The sequence below is a fragment of the Anthonomus grandis genome, chromosome 8 (genome assembly GCF_022605725.1).
Source record: "Anthonomus grandis grandis chromosome 8, icAntGran1.3, whole genome shotgun sequence".
NCBI lineage: Eukaryota > Metazoa > Arthropoda > Insecta > Coleoptera > Curculionidae > Anthonomus > Anthonomus grandis.
Window position 1 is genome coordinate 20737084 of NC_065553.1, and position 23119 is coordinate 20760202.

The 23119-nt window shown below is 33.3% G+C and overlaps 1 protein-coding gene across 2 annotated transcripts in view; it reads right to left on the reverse strand.

Moving 5' to 3' along the window:
• The window catches only part of LOC126739385 (uncharacterized), a 51764-nt gene that overhangs the window by 7786 nt on the left and 20859 nt on the right, over positions 1-23119 (reverse strand). Inside the window, exons 10-13 of one of the 2 annotated variants that reach the window (XM_050445043.1) lie at positions 14755-14961; positions 14290-14690; positions 10841-11178; positions 3489-3792 (exon numbers count right to left, since the gene is read on the reverse strand). In XM_050445043.1, the coding sequence (XP_050301000.1) occupies positions 3489-3792; positions 10841-11178; positions 14290-14690; positions 14755-14961 (1250 nt within the window). Of the gene's footprint in view, positions 1-3488; positions 3793-10840; positions 11179-14289; positions 14691-14745; positions 14962-23119 lie in introns of both variants that reach the window. The other variant, XM_050445042.1, reaches the window with a different exon arrangement.

A 23119-nucleotide genomic window follows, 5' to 3' on the forward strand; every position in this document is an offset into this window, starting at 1 on the left:
GTTTTGGCAGTGGCAGTGTTCGAAAAAAGTTTGCAATTTCTAATAATAAAGCTCAGCATGCGAGTAGCTCCAGTATCTTCGATGTGAGGGATAAAAGAGATTTTTGTTCAAACGTGACTCCAAGATCCTTAAAACAGGTAGACCTTGCCAGAGACTCTCCATTAACTGAGTAATTAAAGACAACTGGACTTTTGATTCGAAAGTAGCTGGCCACATTAAACTTGGAAACATTAAGGTTAAGCCGGTTTAAAGTGCACCAATGGTGTACAGTATTGATTTTCTCTTACAGTTGACCACAATCTGCTATAGAGTCAATCCTATGGAAAAGCTTTAGGTCATCAGCATATGCTAACCGAGAGCAATTGAGGGTGGAGATCAAGTCATTAGCGAAAACGTTAAAGAGAAGGGGGTCCAAGTTAAAGCCCTGAGGAACTCCAGAGGTGGGTGAAAAACAAGCAGATCTAAAGCCTTCGACCACTACAAACTGAGAGCGGTCAACTAAATAGGAGTTAAGGAGCTTTATCAAGCGATCGGAGAATCCAAACTGGCGTTCAAGCTTATTTAATAGGATGAAGTGGTCAATCTGGTCAAAAGCCTTTTGAAAGTCTGTGTAGATAACATCGATTTGACCTCTATCATTAAGTGCTTAGCACACAAACTGAGAGAAGAATGCTACGTTTGTAGTACATGAGCGGCCAGAAACAAAGCCATGTTGATCGTGGTTGGGAAAAATTTATTTATAAAGAGCCAACTCGAATAACTTTGAGAAATTGCACAGAATGGATATAGGGCGGTAATTCTCTATTGTTCCAGCATCGCCCTTTTTAAAGATAGGGCAAACTTTGCCTTGCTTGAAATATGGGGAAAAATACCTGTGTTAAGGATCAGATTAAAAATGTGGAGCAGAGGGTCTGTAAGTGCAACAGAGCAGTCCTTAGGTAACAAACTAGGAATTAGATCTGGGCCAGAGGTCATTTTGCTTTTAAGACACTTGCTCGCCATTATAATGTCGGTAGCCGCGAGCGCGACGACGTCTATGCAAGTTAAGGGAGGTTCAGAGACGACAGGATGATCGCTGGGAAGTGAGTTCGTGTATACACTCCTGAAATAATCTCCAAAAGCGGACACAATGCTGTCAGGCGTATTGTATGATTGGTTAGAAAGCTTCATTGAGCCGGGGATTTGAGACTGATTACGTTTGCTTCGAATAAAAGACCAAAATTCACTCGAATCGGGGGTTATTTTGTTTTCAATACTATGGATGTACATTTTGTAGGCTTGTGCAGTTAGAGCTTTAATTGTCTTGCGCAAAGATCTAAATATCTCTAGATGATGATTAGACTTGGAAATCTTAAAATCACGAAATGCTCCTTCCTTTTTATATATATTACGAATTATGTCCCCCGAAAACCAGGGAGGGAAACGTCTTTTACGTTTTACCTTGAAGGGTACCGAACTAGCGAAAGTGTTGTTCAGTATATCATAAAAAACATCACATGCAGAGTTGACGTCCTGCTGCACCATGACAAGCGACCAATCAGTATCTAGCAGCAGCTGATACAAAAGCGGAAAATTAGCCTTTCTTAAATTAAATTCCTTTATTTCAGCTTTATTAAGGGGTAGGTTATTGAGAGAGAAGGCCTGCATGGAATTCAAATGACAGAGAAGGATGGTAGGTATCCTCCGGGACAAGAGATGCACCGCTGTTAAGTACAGAGATATTAAAACTTGCAAAGATTAAATCCAAACAGCGAAGATTGTTATTTACCACGTTATTGAATTGCTTATAGTTTAAGAAATCAAAAAAATTACTTAGAAGTTGATGTTTACTATTGAGAGATACCGAGTGTTCAATATAAGTGGGGAGATTAAAGTCTCCCAGGATAATCACATGTTCAGAATAGATTACATTAACCATAGAAAAGGCTTCGAGAAAGTGTTCTAATTGCACGGAGTCGATGGAAGGAGGAACGTACAATACAAAAATATACAGTATGAAATGATTAAATTTGACTCTACATCCTACTAGGTCGATTTCCGGTATTTCTTGGCTGATCGCAGAGAGGTCGAGGGCTTCCGAGGAGAGGTGGTTCAGAATCCCCAGTAGAACACCACCACCAAGGTCAGCTCTTCTGTCAGAACGGTACATTACGTATGAGTTGGGAAGGATTTCACCATCAAGTATATCATTTTGGAGCCAAGTTTCTGTGATGGAGATAATATCATAGCCAGAAGTAGACGCAGCACTAAAGAAGGTTAATAGAGCTGTAGTAAATAATTGCAAATGTGAGCCATACAATGAACGAAACAATCATCCAAGGCAAGAAAACGAAGAAAATGCTAGAGACTTGCAGGTGTTTTTACATGTGGAAGGAAATGAAGGTAAAGTAAGTACAATAAATCTTAGAGAGATCATGGGCATTGATCATACAACTGCGTTTCCGGCTTTAAGAAATCAGAAATATTTCTCGTACAAATATGAGAGGCAGCAGGAGCTTAAAGATTGGGATGAATTACGATGGCAGGTGTTCCGTTTGGATATGATGGAAAGGGCAAACATGGATAGGGATTTTAAAAGAAATATTGGCTTTACAGATGCATTCACTTCACAGATGCATACACCACAGACGGTTAATGTTTGGGCGGGGATTTTCGGACTATTCATTCTCAATGGAAATTTAAATGCAAATTATTATTTAGAACTAGTTGAGAAAAATGATCTTGCTGGGGAAAATCAAGAGGTTTGGTTGCCCGGCGCATACTACACTTGCTGTTCGGTAATATCTAAATAACGCTTTCAATGGGAATGTTATTGGCCTCCGAGGTCTCCTGATCTCTCTCCTCCCAATTTTTTTCTGCAGGCCATTTAAAAAATGTGATTTCGATGGAATGTAACAAAATTTCAGTTTATTAATTTGCAAATGTTAGAAATAAGTTTTAAGACTGTGCGGGTCATTGGTTAGCGGCTTACGGAGTAATATTTGAACCTTTGCAATAACATTTTTAAAGTTAATATTTTAGAGATTTAATAAATTATTTTTAATTAAAAAGTAAAGTCTTAAAGTTTACAAGTTTTTTTTTAAATATTTCATGCTTTATATTACAATAATTTGTGTGCACGTGTACGATTATACGAATTTTTAATATTAATTTAATTAAAACTACAATTTTATCATGACAACATTACTTGGTTTACTTTTACCTAACTTTCTCAACTTAGCTATACCTGTATGTACGGGGCGACAAAAAGCCAAAATTTTCACGAAGATTTTCGCCAATAACTTCTAAACGGACAAAGCCACAAAATTAAAAGTTATCTTGTTGGTTGCAGATTTTAGTGCTCTTTAAATTACTCTATAATACATTTTTTCTCTAACATAATTAGATGAGTCAATATTCGACCCTATTAAAAATTACATGGGATTTCCTATGTCCCGCCTGGGGGTGCAACACCATGTATAGTTATTTTATAATAACTAATAACTAACCTGGTCGAATTCTCCTTATCGCTAAAATTAGGTGTGAGCAAAGGCACGGCGGTCATAGTATTACCGCCACAAGAGGCATCACACCGCTGCTCCTCTTGCTCTTCTACTTGAACTTCTTCTTGTAGCGGTGGACTCTGCAACATCCGCATCTTTTCCTGTCTTAGTTGCTCGATCATCGCGGCCAAACGTTCGATACGTTTCGCGCAAGAGTCGGTCACGTCCGCGTATTGGGCCAATATTAATTCTTTGGTTTTCTCCACCGAGCTTCCGTTACTGTCTCGTTCTGGCACATGGTCCGAATTATCTAAGAATAATTAAAATAATTAAAACTTAACCATATCTAATATGAAATTGGGATGTGTAGTGGCAAAACCCTTTGACGAAGACAGTGGCTCATTTAAACAGGTGCGGTCGTAGAGGCCTGTTAGTTTACGTGGCAGTATTATAGCCGACTGTTATAATCGAGATCAATTAAGTGATAGTGACAGGTGAAAATTTAAATTTAAAAGTAAAATAAATTATTAATCGGTCGAAGTCGTGAAATAATTAGTAATTTACTAAATTTTATGGTAATTGAAGTGGTGGCTGGAGAAGCCAAAATTTCTTTTGACTTATACGTAAGTTGGAATCAAATACCACAAGTGGCGACTATAATCATGAGAAAATTATAAAAAGTGGGTCATGGAGAATCTGATTTAAAATCAAGAACTGTGGCCAAAGGTCATGACGTTTTACGATCACCACCACATCAACCAGATCTAAACCCAATTGAGTTAGTTTGGGCTGAATTATAGGGAAATGTGGTAAACAAAAACGTGAAGTTTAATTTTAATGAAGTTGTGGGATACTGTGATGATTTTGTTAAAGAATTTTCACTCGACAAAAAATGGAAATTGTTGGCACATGTTGGGCGCCAATTTTCTTCTTATTCCGGAATTAAAAATTAAGAAACCAAAGGCAAAATCTGCAATTGTCAATTTTTATGTCTTTGGGCTTTAAAATAAATTTTTAATATATTCCAGGAATTTGGGAAATTAATATTTTAAATCCTGGACAATGTTATTAATTATATTATTTTCAAGTAATAAAAAATGTCTTCTGTATCATGTTAAAATTGTTTCTGGCATAACGTTGAAACATATATTTATTTAGTAAGACGACCAAACACAAAAAAATACCCACATGTTGGGTAGGCGCCAAGTTTGCTCTCATTCCGAAATTAAAAATTGAGAATCTGAAGCCGAAATCTGCAATTTCCAATTTTCCTTTGCTCAAAAATCATACGTATTTCCACTGTAGGTAACACTTATAATCAAATTTAAAATTTACCCTTCCTCTGCCTTTGTGCATTAAAATAAATTTTTTATATTTTCCAGGAATATGGGAAATTATAATTTGAAAGTCTGGCATAAAACATAATTTTTAATGTTAATCCAGGCATTTCAAGTGATCTTTTAAGGTACTTTTCATATATATTTCAGTAATTTGCTGTTTGATCTTTAAGGTGATCCCTCATTTTAAAGTCTAATTGGCTTATTCTCGTGAAACAAAAAGTAAAATTCAGAAGAATATTCGTTATAAATTGTGTTTATTCTTAACCAAACCAAGCATTTGGTTCATTTCTTTAGAGTCTTGCATCTGGACCTTAGGATTTGAGATTTTTGTCAAAATTTGGGTCATTTGAGCCTCGCCGGCAAGAAAAATTTGAGTTATTTCAAAAACCATTGGCTGTAGAAAAAAAATAGTTAATTTAATTATTGTAAAGCCAGTCCTAATCTAAAAGTTTCGTTTTTATAAAAATTTGGATACAGACCAGTCTTCTAGATTCTCGGAAAAATTGGCACGTAACATGTAAAAATTTATTTCGCTATTATAATATAAATAAATAGCCTTTTGTAGTAAGAAATAAAAATTATGTATATCTGTGCAAAATTCACATTTACAATGAAATAAACCATAATACAGTCATGATGTTTAAGCTGCATTTTCATGTAACAAATCACGTATAGTTTATTCTAAGTTATAAAACATTAAATGCGGTTCTGAGTTTTCCGTTGACGTCAACATGACTGATTTTGTCAGAACCCAATGAATTAGGTAAGATTAGATTCTTGGAGTACACACCCTTTTAATTCTTTTGTTCAATATACAGATTATTCAATCTCTTTTTTATCTCATTAGTTGGGTGGTATTAGCGCTTAGTTTTAAGTGTTTTCGTTCGACTACCCTTGAGTACATTTTTATAGTTGCGGCATAAATGCATGACTTAATTCTTTACTTTGTTGATTATTATCCATATATTGTCAATAATTTGCACTGGCGGTGATCTTTTTGTAATTTCTTTCTGGTATTTCACTTTCATTGCTGCTAGTTCCTCGTTTGTGGAGAGTTTTCCTTCTATTTCCGTTTTATGCGGTAAGAGCATGCTCTTACCATTCTATATTCACTTCCTGTATCTATAACATGCAAAAAGCAGAAGATATTTCAAAAGAACCATGACATAGACATTGTTGACTAGATCAGCTTCTTATTAATGTAGATAGAACTGGTAGCGAATCAGAATGTGATACAGATTTTGAACAAAATAGTGAATTGTCTGGAATTGAAGAATTAAGGTGAGTTGGGGCAAGTACGGCCACTTTTTGTATTAGTAACACTTAAAGAACCAATTTTTTTTTTTTAATATTTTAAGTAGGGCAGATAGTTTTTTTTGTTCACACTGTAAGTTTTTATGTGGTTTTTACTGCTTAATTTTATCTTTTACTGTTAAACTAATTTTTTTTTTACAAAATTAACAATTTTATTTCTAAATTCACATAACTTCAGGAACTAACAAAAATAATTAAGGAACGTAAAAATTATTTCTAAAAATATATGTTTTTTTTTAAACTATCAGTAAATGGTTAATTTATTGAATATTGTAACTGTCAAACGAAATAGCAAAACTTACTTCACCCCTTCGACCAAATACTGGATCAGGCAAAATCGAAATAATATCAGCCTTCTGAACATCTGAAATATCCTCGATTAAAGGAAAGATAAAAACGGTTTTGTTCTTAAGAAAATTGCTGTTTCTCAAGGATTTAACGGTAACCTCTTCGTGTTCTACCTTGATTACCTGAGCCACATAATGTTTAATTTTTTTTTCCTAAAAACTTTACAAGCACCCAGTCATTAGCTTCTACACTAGAAATGGCTTTAGAAAAGATAAGCAAATCTTCATCATTTTGTAAAAAATCTTCAAAAGATTCAATGTCATCCAAGTCATCTTTACCTTAAAGAGGAACATCACTTAGGTCTTCTTCAGAAGAGGTATCACTTAAAGCACGTCTTTTTTTTCTTAAAGTCTAATATAATTTTTTTTGTTTTTATTTGCAGGTACTTCTATAAACTTGGAGAGTGGAAATTCATCTTCAGCGTCGAACAATTTCTGAGGTGGTTCTGATCTGCTGGTCTTTGTTTTTGCTTTGTTTTTAGACGTTCCAACACCTCCTCACTTGTTATAACTTTTGCACCATGACAAACTTTCTTTTTTCTCTTTTTTTCACCTGATGATTGAACCGGTCTTTTCATATTGTCGAGCAATAAACTCTCAAAAGAAATTGCGGAAACATTAGTATTTATATCGGACTCATTTTGCAGTTCTTCAATTTCTCCTGGCACCGTTACAATAGGTAAAGACTCATGGTTCGAAATAGATGCAGAAAGGGTTTGAAGTATTTTGCGAGTTTGTGGCTGAATCCTTAAAGCCTTCCACCTTTAAGAGCTTCAGGATCATAAATTTCGTCGGCTATAATATCCCTATTAAATGGAGGAATTCCGGCTTTTTTAAACCCATTTTTTATTATTTCTGCACTGGCTTCGGCCCACATTTTCCCTATTAGATGACAAAACTCCTTTTTTGGAATCTTCATACCAGGGTTTTTTTCTTTGCCAGTCTACAAGCTTAGCATCCCAAGTGATTTTAAGGGATCTAAATACTGATACATCAAGCGGTTGAAGCAAATGTGAAGAATGTGGAGATAGCTTAAGAATTATTATATTTTCTGCAATGGCCTTTTCGATTATGTTAATAGTTATGTGAGTGGAGTGGCCATCATAAATCAAAAGTGCTGGTCGTTCTGGTCCTAAAGCATTAAAAAGCGTCTTTTCTAAGTAATTTTCAAAAACATCGGTCTCCATCCAGCCTTTTTTTGTGGCAGCGTACGATTTTGTGGAACGGTAGTATTTTCACGACCTGGTCCACTAGTTGTTCTTGTAGACGGAACACCAATTTTTCCAACAACTTTTGTTTTGGAGGGATCGGTTGTAAAACTTGACTCGTCCAGATTCCATATTTGGTGTGGTTTAGTATCTAATTGAAACTCATCTAATGTAGATTGTAGAAGATCAAAATAATGGTGTATAATAAACGGGTCGACGCATTTTTTTCTTGCGATTTCTACGCTTTGAGGTTTTTTAATGGAAAGTCCATTTCTTTTTCGAAAATTAATAAACCAGTCGGAACCCGGCCTATCATTTTTAAATTACGTTTTTAAATTATTTGCCTTGACATACTGCTGTACAAGATTCAATACCTCGGTTCTGGATAGTCCAAACCCCCATTTTTCCATGGTAGCAAGACTTGTCGCTAATCTTTTACCCACCTCTAGGGTTAAATCAGTGTGTCGACCGTAACTTAAACTTGTTATGCCTCTTTTCCCTTTAACACGATATTTTAATGTTGTTTCAAATATCTTGTAAGCCTTACTGGCCATGCGATATGTTAAAACAGATGCCTTTATTTCATTGACTGCCCGCTGCAGGTCCTCTTTACTATAAGTACTACCCCGTGTGCTTTTCCTCTTGTAATTCCGTACCATTTTTAATTATCTGAAAAGAAGAACAATATTTAAGTTAATGTTAATTTTGTTTTAAAAAAAAAATAGGGGCAAGTGCGACCTTACTTATATTCTGTGAACTGGGTAAGAAAACATAACAAGCAATATCAAATGACAATATATGCACCAAAAGACTTACCTTAACTATATCAAGCACAAATAGTCACAAAAAATATTGGCACGAAAATTGTTTAAAAAAAAACGCATGTACTCGTTTCATTAGTATAACGGACGCCACCGCAGACAATAATCAACTAACGTAAAAATTCGGCCCGGTTCGTGGCGGGTACTAGTATCCGTCGTTGCCAAACGTTGTAGGATATCGTTAATTTATATCCAATTTTACTATTGCACATGGTTTGATTTTTAGGGTGGGTGATCGCTTTTGCCCCAACTGACCTTACCTGAGGAGATTATGAACCACAAAACCTAACCGTCGAAGAAGACAAAACCTATCGTAATTTGTAAATTTGACTTAAAATATATATTATATTAGTAAATAATATTATTTTATCTTTTATTTATTAGAATAAGTATATTACATTTGAATTTAACATTAAAAAAAGTCCAGTATAAACAGGGTAAAGCATTTTTACTTGAGAAGGTATTACGTTATAAAGTAAACTGCAAAAATAAAAAGAAAAAATTTATAAATGTTTGTAAAAAAAATCGTAATGTTATTTAGGACAAAAAATATGTAACTTCACAGGTTTTTTAGATTTTTGAGATTTTTTTTAAATAAGCATTTTAATTGAAAACTTGTCCACTTAAGTTCGCACCATATCGAAAACTTTTTTATTATAAACTTAAGAAAAAAATCTTTATAAAAAATTCTGCCTGGTCCAAAATCTAAAATGCAATTATTAATTTTTTCCAGTCGTCTAAGAGGTATATGAATTGATGAATTTATCTCAAGAACTTTAAAAACTTTAATCAGTTATATTTTTATTCCTTAAAAAATTGATAACCTGTATGTTCTTAACCTCCATATTGCATTATTTTGATGATGCATTAAAATAATTGATAAATAACAAAATAATTTATTTTAGAACAAATACATTGTATACAGTGCTAATAATGTTAATTGGCTAACAAGTGTGTAAGTTTATCATCAACTCACTATTGCTTCAACGTATCCACCTTCTCTTACAAAACAGGTTTCCATTCAAGAAGAAAATTTCCTCGATACATTTCAGATTGTATTCGGAGTTATACCCTGAATTGTTTTCGTAATCATTGTTTCCTAATGTTCTACGTTTGTGAATACCCCATAAGAAAAAATCTAATGGGATTAAATCTGGCAACCTAGCTGGCCAAAAAATATTGGAATATCTATGCATGAACCTTCTATTAAAGATATTCTCAAGATATTGCTTTACTTCAACCGTACTATGACATGTGGCGCCGTCCTGCTGGTACGATATCTGATGTTGTTCATGTCATGGAACGTCAACTTCAAGCAACTGTCAAAAATTATTATTTGCAGTTACATTTGTTGATCTCCATGGAAATCTGTCGATGATTTTCCACATCTATCTAGATTTACCTCACGTAATTGTAATTAGATTAGGATTATGATGTTTAAATTAAAATAATTACCATTTTATTACAATACCTTTAGAATTTTTGGAAATTTGGCCTTTTTACATAATTTGGAGTTTTATTTAGTTCGATGCTTAGATAGATTGCAAAGGGAGATGCCAAAAATTATTAATGCCAAGTGTTTAAATCGTTAAAAATTCTATTTCAATAATAACTCGAAAAGTAAAAAAGATAGACTGCGCTTTACACATTTTTTCTAGTAAATTTAATCTACTTTTCGATTCTCCTCATCAAAATTATACCGTGACATTTAAATTTTTGTGGAAAAATCAAAGTAACAGTTTTTTACTTCAAATGTCGCCTCCTACCAATTTTACTAAAAACTTTCGCGTTACTACTAGATATCATATTTAAAAATACTTACATTTCACTTTTAAACAAGCCCAAATTCAACAAAATCGGATAAGCCTTTTAAAAGTTATAGACATTTAAACAATAACACTTTCACTACCTTCCCCTACTTTATGATGGTCGGTACTATTTATAATGAAACTTTGATCAAAATGATGGAAAATATTCCAAGCTTCCAATTATGTTAAAAAAAAAAGGTACCTTAACGTGACATTTTTCGGAGAAAAGTAGAATTGAATTACTGACTTTTTAATCAGGCCCCCTAGTGGTCAAATTTAGAACTAAAAAATTAATTCTAGTATCTTCTCTTGGCCACTTTTATAATATCAAAACAAAATTCCAATGATATCAGATTGATAGTTCCCTGGACATAGCCGCGATCCACGCTGAGTAAAACACTCTGTATACAAAGCTGAGGCTTGTCGTCAGAAAACGGTCGACACTAAAGGGCTAATAATGGTTTTATATCCCAATCTATGTAACCTTTTATTGTTAAGAGACGTCTATTGGTGCAATTACCTAAATGTGTCCTCTTTCCTGATTCACCGGACATATTAGCCAAAGAGTTCGGCGGTACGTCTGGAGTTTCCTCGGAGGCGTTCAACTCTTTAGCTAAATCCAATGTTTTCCTGTTAATCAAATCGACAACCTTTTGCAGGGGGGCCAGCGGATTATTAGTTTCAATCTCGATCACACTCTGACTCGGTGTCTGGACGTCACTGGACGACACGCCCAACTCGTCCACGCTGTTCTTTGACATGCTGAGCAGTCGTTTCACGTACGTCAGAAGGTTTTTGTTTGTGCTGAGGCGGTGCTGGTCGGCGGATGCTTCTAGGAACGTTCTGAGGTCGGACGATCTGGAAGGGTGTGTTTTTATAGGACTAAAATTGCAAATGATCGGAAAATAATTTCTTTATGGTCATGTGGAAGAGTAGTATTATAGAATAGTTAAGAATACATTTCGTGAATAAATCTTTTTCAATTGTCGGGTTTTTTTAATGAAATGTTCCTTTTTTACTTAAATTTTAGAATAATGTAATAATATTATTTAATTTAATTCTTGAGATTCTATACTTAAGTTAACACCATTCACAATGTTCCTATTTTATTCTGGTGCATTCACCATTTTGCTATAAATATTTAAACGCATTTAAACAAACATGAACAAAAAAAACTACTCTGTGACTCATGATTTTTTTATTACATATTTTGCCGGCTCTTTCACCAATTGACTAGTTCTATAGTCCAAGATGAATATGTTTCCATTAATTTCTTTGAATATTTTAAATAATTAATTAATAAAATTTGCCCAGGAATCTTTGAATCCCTATTGAATTGATGAAAAAAAATTGAGTCTATATTTTTTTATTTTATTGGAAATTGCGACATGTTGAAGCTATCATCGGATTCTTGACAAAATACCTTGTTCCTACTTTTGAAATAAAAAAAAAATCTCTAAATCGTCCATTATGAAAAAACGCCAATCTTAATCCAAATTAGCTCTGTAAAAAGTTTATTAGTCTTTGGTTTAAAAAAAAAAAAAAACTTAATAAAAGTACAGAGCTTAAAATCGGCGTTTTGCAAAGTCTGTTTGCACCATCAGGAACCTCTTTAGTAAACCTGATAAACAGAAAAAAGACAAACTTCTCTGTGGCTCATACCCAAGGGTTTTTTAAATTTTCCATATTCTGGATCATTCCCCAATTTTAACTAGTATTCATAAAAAATTCTATGCCTATAGTCCTGATGTTATTTACAAGGTCACAGTTGTGCTACTCTTCTTAATGTAAACTCTTCTTAATAATAATGGGCCTTCTTAATGTAACGGATGACATTTTTAGATCTATTGATAAAGGTAATTGTACTATTCTGGTTCTACTCGATTATTCCAAGGCATTTGATACCATATACCATGATACGTTATTACTAGTCTTGGAATATCTTGGTTTTCATCAGATTAATTCAAAATTATCTTATGAATCGCCAGCAAAGGGTGGTTTTGAATGGCAATAAATCATATTATCCTGGCGTTAATTTAGGTGTCCCTCAGGGGCAATTTTAAGACCAATTTTATATACTTCCCAATTTTCTAAATTTTTAAAATACTGCAAAATAAAAAGTACCTCGTTACTGGCTCCTGTTGTTGTCTCCCTGTAACTGAAGATCTAAACACACTATACACAATTTCTAAAGACCATGCTCTCCACTTGAACCCAAGTAAACCCTTTGTGATGTTTTTTGGCAGGCCTATTGATGTAAAACATCTGACTTTAAGATGACTTAAAGGATCTTTAAGATAATAAGAGTTATCTTAAAGATTCTTCCTATGAAAACATAATGCAAAAATTTGGGGCTTATTTTAGATAGCAAATTAAGGATTGAAAAACATATTTTTATGTGCATTCAAAAATGTATAGGGAATCTACGTGCCTTATATAACTCCAGACATTTCCTTAATCAAAAAACTAAAAAAGTTTTATGCAATTTAATGGTTCTCTCTATTTTTAATCACTGTGATGCTGTTTATAGACCTTGTTTAACTGCAAAGTATTGTGAGAAAATAGAATGAGTTCAAAAATATTGTTTAGGATTTATTCATGGTATTCCCGTAGACAACCAGCAAGTCATAAACTAGAGGTCACCGGTTCGGTAAATATGAAACAGGGACGTTTCATTCATAGATGGGTATTGTATCATAAAATAATAAAGTTAAAGTCTCCTCAATATTTGTTTCAAAAAATCACATTCAGGACAGATGTTTAATACCCTTAATTTGCGATTTGATGGGATCATCATACCTAGACATTAATCCGCAAATTCGAGAGATCTTTTACATATGACCTAGCTAAAGCCTTTAAGTCTACCCTCTGACCTACAACTCTGCTCTATTTCAGCTTTGTCTAACCATATTAAAAGACTCGTCCTTGTCCCAATCTTCTTGATTTAATAGCTAATTCCGCCAATAATCAAATCTTGTACCCACACATCTTCTAGTTTTATGATATATTATAAAAAAAAATAATGTTTCTTCTTGAATTTGTTAGCTTTAGGATCTTTTTTATATTTTATTAAAGAAGTGTATGTCTACTCTCTATTAAGGATAAGTGTATAAATCAGCTGAACAAATTATGTTCAACTGCACTCTTGCCTTTTCATTATATATGTATATTGTATATACTTATACTTGAATAAAGATTATTACTATTATATTATTATTTACACAAGTTCCAACAAGAAACTAATAAAGAAGTTGATGTATTACGCTAACCCGTTCTTCGTCATTTCTGGAAAGATTCCTCTCTGAAGATCTGGTTAGTCAATGAATGTAATGAAAAAAAATCTTTGGAATCTGAAAACATCGTTTAAGACCCCTGACATTACATATTATGTCCCTCTTAAATAATTCATAACCTCAAGAAAAATAGTTAGTAGTTAGTTGGAAATAAGTAAATTTTTTAAAAATTTTTAGCAGTGATATGGGTCTGTTTTTACAAATATTGATTTTTTCACCAGATTTATGGAATTTGTGCAATTTTCCACAGTTTAGGATATGTGCCTGTCAAAATACATTTATTATATATGATAAAAAGAAATCAACTAAAGCTTGGACATTTTGACTTGTGTTAAAAATGAGGCATTTTATTAAAATTCTACTTTTAATGATTTAATTTAATACTTAGAATTTTATTTCAACCCTTACTCATGCTCCGATTTTTGAAAATTACCTAATTTTTTATTTTACTTATGGAGAGTTTTTTAGAAAATACAATTCAATACATGTCGATCTAAATCCATGTCAAAGTCAATCACCATTTTTTTTATTCTATTCCGATGCACTCACCATTTTGCCACATATTTCATTTATTTGCAAAATTATAAATCTAAAAAGTCCAAACAAAACGTTTCCAACACTATAAGTCGATAATATTCTTTACTAAATTAATTGCAAAATAATTAATTAAACTTACCCAAAAATATTTCTTTGTTGCGGTTTGCGCCTTAAATTATAAAAAGACTGTTTGCTTCCGTCGGTGCTGACAGTATTAGGACGGGAAAAGTCAGGTGGGCTCATATATGAAGTACTGGAAGACACGGAATTCTTGCTCAAATGCTCTTTCCACGACTGATCTTTCCTAAATGGTTTTTCTGTTCCGGGGTGTCTTTTTGAAGGACTGCGTTCGCCTGAAGGTAATTTCGGTTTCCTCGTTTCTCTTTTTTCGGTTTTCTTAAATCTGTGAATCGGTTCTGTTTCAGTTGATACAGATCTGGATCCTACACGTTTCGTTTTTTCTTGGGGCCGAAGATTCTCCTTAACGGGTTCGAATTGTTCTTTAAGAGTCTTCGCGCAGGGTCGGTCTTCACGCGGTTTCTAAACAAAAAAAAATTATAACTTATAATGTTTTCTTATTAAGTTATAGGCTTACGGATTTTACTTTGTCTCCCGCACCCTCTGACGAATCTCTCGCGCTTTTTACCACTTCTACCTGAGGTAGTTCTTCTTCGTTTAGTTTTATGAATATTTTACATACTTCTTCTTCCTCTTCTTGGTTGGTGGTTTTTTCTTTAAGGCAATCGCAAGGTGTATGGGACCTTTTACATAAATTGACAATATCACTTGTAACTTTAGTTTTTTCAGAGACCTGCAAGAACATTATTTTTAAGAATATTATCTCGAAATATTTTTTTTAGTAAAAGAAACAACATTTTTTACTCAACTGTTTGATACAAGAACCTAAGTTTATTGTATCTAAAACTGTTTATTGTAAACTAAGTTTATTGTAACTAAAACTTTCTGAGTTAAAAACAACTGTGTCAACCAGTACCCAAATACAATACAATATACAAATACAAATCGTTTATTTGTCAAAATAAAAAAAAAGAATACATTTTATGAAAAAAAAGTATGACAAAAAGGACAGTTCATCGATTATAAAAAAAAAACGCTTCACATGCTCCTTATATTAAGGAAAGCATATGTGAACTGTCCTATACATAACAATGTTGATTAAACCTAATGATAATGCAAAAGAAAGGTTTGTGTGCATTAGTGGTCATTTTGAGGCATAATTTAGGCGTCAGTTAAGATATTGTGAGGGTTCCTGACGATGAATTTTAAAACAAAACAGTGGATCGTAAGGAAATATTGGCAATTCGATTGCATTATTTTAACCATGCCTATTTTATTCCCAAGGTTCGTTCAGGGTCGCAAAAAAACTTTTCATTTGTAAAGACCGTCATATTGTAAAAAAAACATAATTAAATGACGTGTTTGTGGGTTTATTGGTAAAAGAATAAAGTTTAAATATGAAAAAAAATACATTAAAATGTAGTATGCATATAACATTTAAAATAGAAATATAAATTACATTCAGTATTAGTTGAATAATAAAAAAATAATAATATGTAGCAAGTTAATCCACGACAAACAAATATAAAAAAAAAATAAATAAGTTAGGCTGAGTTCAGATGATAGGCGTTAGAGGCGCGTTCAACCCGCGTATTTTAAATGCTGATTGTACACATGACTGCGTTTATTGAGCGTTAGTATCATTTTGTTGGTCATCGAGAATGGATGTGAAAGAAGCTATGTTTGTGGATTGCGTATAGAAGAATGAGACATCGTAGAAGAGAAAAGGCATATTGGGTTCATCCAATTTTAAGAAATAGACTTACTTTAAATGTATACGTGACTCTCTATCCAAGTCTCAGTCAAGTTATGAACCTAAGTTTTTTAATTATTTTAGAATGTCGATAAAATCTTTTGACGCTTTGCTAGAGAAAATTAATCATGATATTGCAGCCGATTGTAAATGCAATAAGGTATTGCATTTCACCAGAAGAAAAACTCATTGTTACCCTAAGGTAAGTAATTACTTTTCTATTTTTTAATTCCCAAAGTTGCATTAATAATAGGTTTGTTCGCAGAACAATCAAAATAAAAACCCAAACTAATAACATCAGCAACATCTAGAAAACAAAGAAAACTAAAAATATTATTAACAATATCAAGAAAAACATAAAAACAAACAGTAACTAAAAATACTTTCAATTAAAATGGCCTATATTCGAGTAATAATCTCTTACATATCGAATAAATCGATTTCTGATGAATCCTTAGAGTTTTCATTAGTATAGGTCGATGAAAGTGATGGCGATGGAGCTGGAACTGATACGACCGTGGCCGCTTGATTTTGTACATCAGTACAAGGAGCATGAATCTTATTTTTCTGTGAATATGAACGATTATCATACGGATTAGTATTATACCCACATTGCGAATATCCAGAATGGGGCATACTCGTATTGTATTGTTCGCCGTAGGATGTGAATGGATAATTTCTTGATGATGGCGTTTCAACAGGATAGACATTCTTGGAAATCGGCTTAAGCGGTTGCAATTGCGTATATTGTTTTTGTAAAATTAAGTTATAAATGTCAATTTTTAGTTTTAACCGCAAGTTTTCTGGAACTTTTTTAATCTCGCTATATAGGGATGGACAGAATAACTTATCTTCATCCTCCTCCTCTTTTTTTTGTACAGTTTCTGTTCTGTTTAAATTTTTTCTACGATATTAGCAAAATATTCATCAGCTGGATGGAGCTTTAATCTTTTCGCACTTTGTTTCTGCTTAGGATATTTAATTGTAATACAGTCATTGACATTTTCCAAACTTGTATTCGGGGTCTGATCATCGCGATCGTTTATTTCAAAGTTGGTGTCCGTAACATTTTTTGAAATTGTTGGTTGTAGAAATGTTAGTCTGTTGAAATATAAATATTTTGTTTTTGTAGAAGCACCTGATCCTGATTTTAAGCTTTTGATTTTCTTGGACTCCCTTACGTAATTGTCGCGCAAGCTTTTCCACTTTTTTTGAAATGTTGATTCTGAAAAGAATAATATTATTAGAAAACTGTTCAAGTCCGTGCGGTTCAAATTTTGTTGTAAATAAATGTGTAAAAAAGTGAAAAATATAAACTTTTGCTAGGGTAGACTTTATCTGATTTTTACCCACTGGGCCCTGATAAAATATTTGTTTTTGATTTTACAGGTACTTAGCAAGTGGCTGTTCGATTGCAGAACTACACTACAGATACAAAATTGGAAAATCTACTTTATCTAGAATAATTCAACGTGTATGTCAAGTAATATGGGATACATTGAAAAATCTTGTCAAGGAACAACCAAGTAGTGCGAAATGGATGGAAATTTCGAATGGATATGAAAAAACATGCAAAGTTCTCGAACTGTATCGGAGCACTAGACGGTAAGCACGTACGAGTAATACAACCAGCGCACTCGGGTTCAATGTATTACAACTATAAAAACTATTTTTCTTTGGTTTTAATGGCATTATGTGACGCTAACTATTGTTTCATTTGGGTTGATATCGGTGCTTACGGAAAAGACAGCGACTCAGGAATTTTCAAAGAATCTACGTTATATAAAAAGTTAACTGAGAAGACACTGGATATTCCTCCTGCAGCGTCAATAACAGGAAATGAAGGAGATAAATTGTCATATGTTATTGTAGCCGACGAAGCTTTCAGAATGATGGAGAATTTGATGAGGCCATATGGTGGAAAAATGTTAGCTTATGCGAAAAAATGTTCAATTATCGCTTAACACTGGCACGTCGTTATATTGAGTGTACATTCGGCATTATGTGCAATAGGTGGCGAATATTACATAGACCATTGGATGTAAATATAGACTTTGCGGAGAAAATCGTTAAAGCCATATGTGTTTTGCAAAATTACGTACGAATTATTGATGGTTACAGTTATGAAGATACACTTAATACAGCACCACTGACAAATTTAAAAGGGTCACACACTGGACGCATTGTACGGGATGCAGATATGATTCGCACTAAGTTTACAAATTACTTTATAAATGAAAGAAAAGTTGAATGGCAAAATCGAATGATTTTAATGTATATTCATGAAATGAAAATAATAATATGCTTACCTAATATTTTCTTTTTTTCATCCGTAACGTCATTATCGCAAAAAATCATAACCATTTCTTCCCATGCCTTTCTTTTTGCAATTTTGTTGGCATATTCCTTTGAATTCATGTCCCAAATTGCAGGCCTCTTCTCAATTTCGTCGATAAATAAATCAGTATTAAATCCTTCACTTTCCATAATAATAATTATTATTTATACCTAGCTACTGTACTTTAACAAATTGAACACTACGACTACTAACGAGGTCTGAAATACGATCTCAATGAAACAACCGAACGCATTAAAATTGGCGTCTCAACTTAACAGATAATAGGAATATTCCGTATTTCAAAGCGCGCGATAACGCCGACAAACGCGCGCTTTGAAATTTTTGCATTGAACGCTCGTAAAATTTCGAATCGCGCGATCCATATGAACAGCTACTAGTAGTTGGTATAATTTTAAAACGCGCGTTAGGAAAACGCGCGTCTAACGCCTATCATCTGAACTAACCCTTGTTGTGATGGTATCATATACAAAAGGTAAAAATAAACGCATCAGATCCTATTTAGGTAATTAATATTTTTTCTAAATTTAAACGCGTCTTAGCACCGTTGGCGTAGTGACACATTTCCGGACATGGGTTCCTATACTCAAATGGATTCTACTGTTGCACTGAACAACCCCTAGAAGTTTGATCCCATAGTTCTGAAACACCCTGTATCTAATTTGAACTAAACAAAATATTTTCATATCTTTTTACTATAATATAGACTAGTTCCTAAGGATTGATTTGACGGTAAAAACATGATTCTGGGCTAAGGGTTTGGGTGGCTTCGCCAGTTTTGGTCAGGACGTATTTTTTTATAATCCTCTTGTTAAATGTTTACTATTTAAAGGAAAATTTCTACGAAATAATATGAATTTTCCTAAAAAGGTGTTAGTCAAAAAAAAAATCATTTCTTACCTAATAGTTTCGTAGAAGAAGGTTTTTGTACTTTTAGTTAACCAAGTTTTTCTGTGCAAATTTTTTATTCCTTAATGGGACATTTTTAATAATAACTTCAGAAGTAATTAAGATATGTGAATATCTTCACTTATACTATTCCTATATGTTGCCCATGAAGGTTGGTCATGCCTTGAGTGGCATTTATTTTTACGGCTTGCGATCTATTTGAAAGATAATTTTGAATCAGTTTCTTAGCAATACCGCGAATGCGATACATTTCCAATTTCTTTAACAAAATTTTGTGATTCACAGTGTCAAATGCTTTTCACAAGTCTACAAAAATACGGGAAATAAAACACACAGGTCCAGTGTTAACAACACAGAACACAAATATAATAGTTTACAAGCGACTAACTTTATTATTACTCATCCGTTGACAGTATGGTTGACATAAGAGTGACACATATTAAGACAAGTTCACATACAATATGTAACGCACCGTAATAAGTTACTACATGCATTAAAAACATTTAAAGCATATTCAACAAAGCGTTAGTTGATTTTCATCAATGGAATCATACAGACTTGAAGTTTGTTTTAATATGGCATCTTCATTGGACTTTTTTTCACGAAATCCATATTATTGGCTCTCAGACAACACATGACATTGTATTAAAAACTTTACAATCCTGGTTTTAATTATTTTTCTAATGGTTTTGGAGATATTTGACATGAGTGACATCGGTCTGTAATTATTGACGTCGTCTTCAAATCTATTTTTATGCAGCGGTATTACTGTTGAATAATCAAAATAATAAAAATAATGTTAATATAAGGAATCCGAGCAGAACTAAGAAATAACAAAAATAGGCATCAAAAATGCCATATCTCGGCTATCATAAAAACTACGACCTTGCGGATGATCTCGTTGGATTCAGAATGACGAAACTAAGACAAAACCGTTGGAATTTTCCCGATAGCTCCCATAGAAGCCAAGATATCGACCTTCAAAGTTTGGGTTTTTTCATTTTTCGGGTATACCCCCCCGTATCGAATTTTTCACCAAAAATTGATTTTTTCGAAATCAAACTAAGTATACCAGCGTCTTATTTGGGTCACCTAGATTCCGAATACACCGGGTTATAACAGGATCCGAGCAGAACTAAGGGAATAAGAGCACTTTGAAAATCCTGAAAAAGTCGTTTTCGACGTTCGTTTTTGAGGCCAAAAATGGGCATCAAAAATGCCATATCTCGGCTATCATAAAAGCTACGACCTTGCAAATGATCTCGTTGGATTCAGAATGACGAAACTAAGACAAAACCGTTGGAATTTTCCCGATAGCTCCCATAGAAGCCGAGATATCGACCTTCAAAGTTTGGGTTTTTTCATTTTTCGGGTATACCCCCCCGTATCGAATTTTTTCACTAAAAATTGATTTTTGCGAAATCAAACTAAGTATACCAGCGTCTTATTTGGGTCACCTAGATTACGAAAACACCGGGTTATAACAGGATCCGAGCAGAACTAAGGGAATGAGAGCACTTTGAAAATCCTGAAAAAGTCGTTTTCGACGTCCGTTTTTGAGGCCAAAAATGGGCATCAAAAATGTTATATCTCGGCTATCATAAAAGCTACGACCTTGCAAATAGTTTCGTTGGGTTCAGAATGACGAAACTAAGACAAAACCGTTGGAATTTTCCCGATAGCTCCAATAGAAGCCGAGATATCGACCTTCAAATTTTGGGTTTTTTCATTTTTCGGGTATACCCCCCCGTATCGATTTTTTTCACCAAAAATTGATTTTTTTCGAAATCAAACTAAGTATACCAGAGTCTTATTCTGATCATCTAGATTACGAAAACACCGGGTTATAACGGGATCCGAGCTGAACTAAGGGAATGAGAGCACTTTGAATATCCTGAAAAAGTCGTTTTCGACGTCCGTTTTTGAGGCCAAAAATGGGCATCAAAAATGCCATATCTCGGCTATCATAAAAGCTACGACCTTGCAAATGATCTCGTTGGATTCAGAATGACGAAACTAAGACAAAACCGTTGGAATTTTTCTGATAGCTCCGATAGAAGCCGAGATATCGACCTTCAAAAATTGGGTTTTTTCATTTTTCGGGTATACCCCCCCGTATCGAATTTACTAATAGGAAGCTTTTTGAGGATAGATTCGAGGGTAAAATCCTGATTTTGGATTAAACTGGAAGTTTAATCCAAAATCAAAGTACAATCAAAATCAGTTTTGATTGTACTTATTTTCTTAACGAAGTGTCATTATTTTTGGGAATGTTTTTACAAAATAATATAGGAATATTCCTAAAAAGAGCTTGATAATAAAAAAAATGATTCTTTCCCAATAAATTAAATAATTTAGTATCAGAACTATTCTCGTACCTCAAAAACTCTTTGAGTTAGAGCCAATTTTGTAAATTAAGTTCCAAAGGCCAACGAATTTGAGGGTTTGAAACTCCAATTGTAGCATCAAGGTTTTTATTTATTAGCTGGTATATTTTGAGCATAATTCCGGAACTACTCAAAATATTTTTCATGTTTTTTTAACCATATTATAGGGCAGTTCCAAAGGGTTGATTTGATTTGAGTAGGTATGCTAGTTTTGGTTGAGGCGTATTTTTTCATATTCTTATAAAATTTTCACTATTCATAGGAATATTTCCACGAAATAATACGAATTTTCTTAAAAAGGTTTTAGTCAAAGAAAGAGCATTTCTTGCCCAATGGTTTCATATAAGAAGAATTCCTAATAATATAAGAGAGTTCTTTGTACTTCAAAGGTTTTTTCAGTTACAGACAATTTGGTTACCCAAGTTTTTCTATACAAATTTTTTATTCTTTAATGGAAATGTTCAAGCATAACTTCAAAAGTAATTATGATATCGTTCACATTCGTATAGAAAGCTTTCTGAGGATGGATTTGAGGGTAAAATCCTGATTTTAGGTTAAAGATTTAGGTAGTTAGATCAGTTTTAGTTGTAGCACTTATGTTCTTAAGAAAATGTCATTATTCTTGTAAATCTTTTTACGAAATAATAAGAATATTGAAAGAACGATATTTCCCAATAATATTGACCTGACATTTGATATCAGAATAATTCTTGTACCTCAAAAACTCTCCGAGTTAGAGGCAATTTTGTGAATCAAGGTCCAAAGGCCACCAAATTTGAAATTTTGAAACTCAAATTGCATTATCAAAGTTTTTGTTTAGTAGCTGACTCTTTGGGAGATAACTTCGGAACTAATTGAAATATTTTCATATTTGTTTTACCATAATATAGAGGAGTTCCTAAGGGTTGATTTGAGGGTAAAAATATGATGCATCTGCATTAAGGATTTGGTTAGCTATGCTAGTTTTGGTTGGAGGGTCTTTTTTCCTCATCTTCTTAAGAGATTTTCACTATTCATAAGAATATTTTCACGAAATGATACGAATCTTCTTAAAACGGTTTCAGTCAGAAAAGAGGCATTTCTTACCCATTGTTATTTTATATAAACGTTTTTTATTCTCCAAAGGCTTTCTGAGTTACAGGTAATTTGGTTAACCAAGAATTTTTTATTCCTTAATTAACATAGGCGTAACTTCAGAAGTAATTTAAATATGTTCATATTTCTTTTACATTAGAATAGGGAAGTTTTTAATGATTGTTTTGAGGGTAAAAAACATGTTTCTGGATTAGGGATTTGGGTAGCTATGCCAGTTTTCGTTGAAATGATATCTCTTATTTATATTAAGTATCAAAATTACGCAAGAAAACCCTAATTTTAATCTGGAAATTACCAAAGAGTGAAAAGCAGTTAAATGCATAGAAATTAACTTTTACCTCCATTCTTGGGCATAGAGACTCCTAACCCCAAGACTCGTTGATGAACGCTA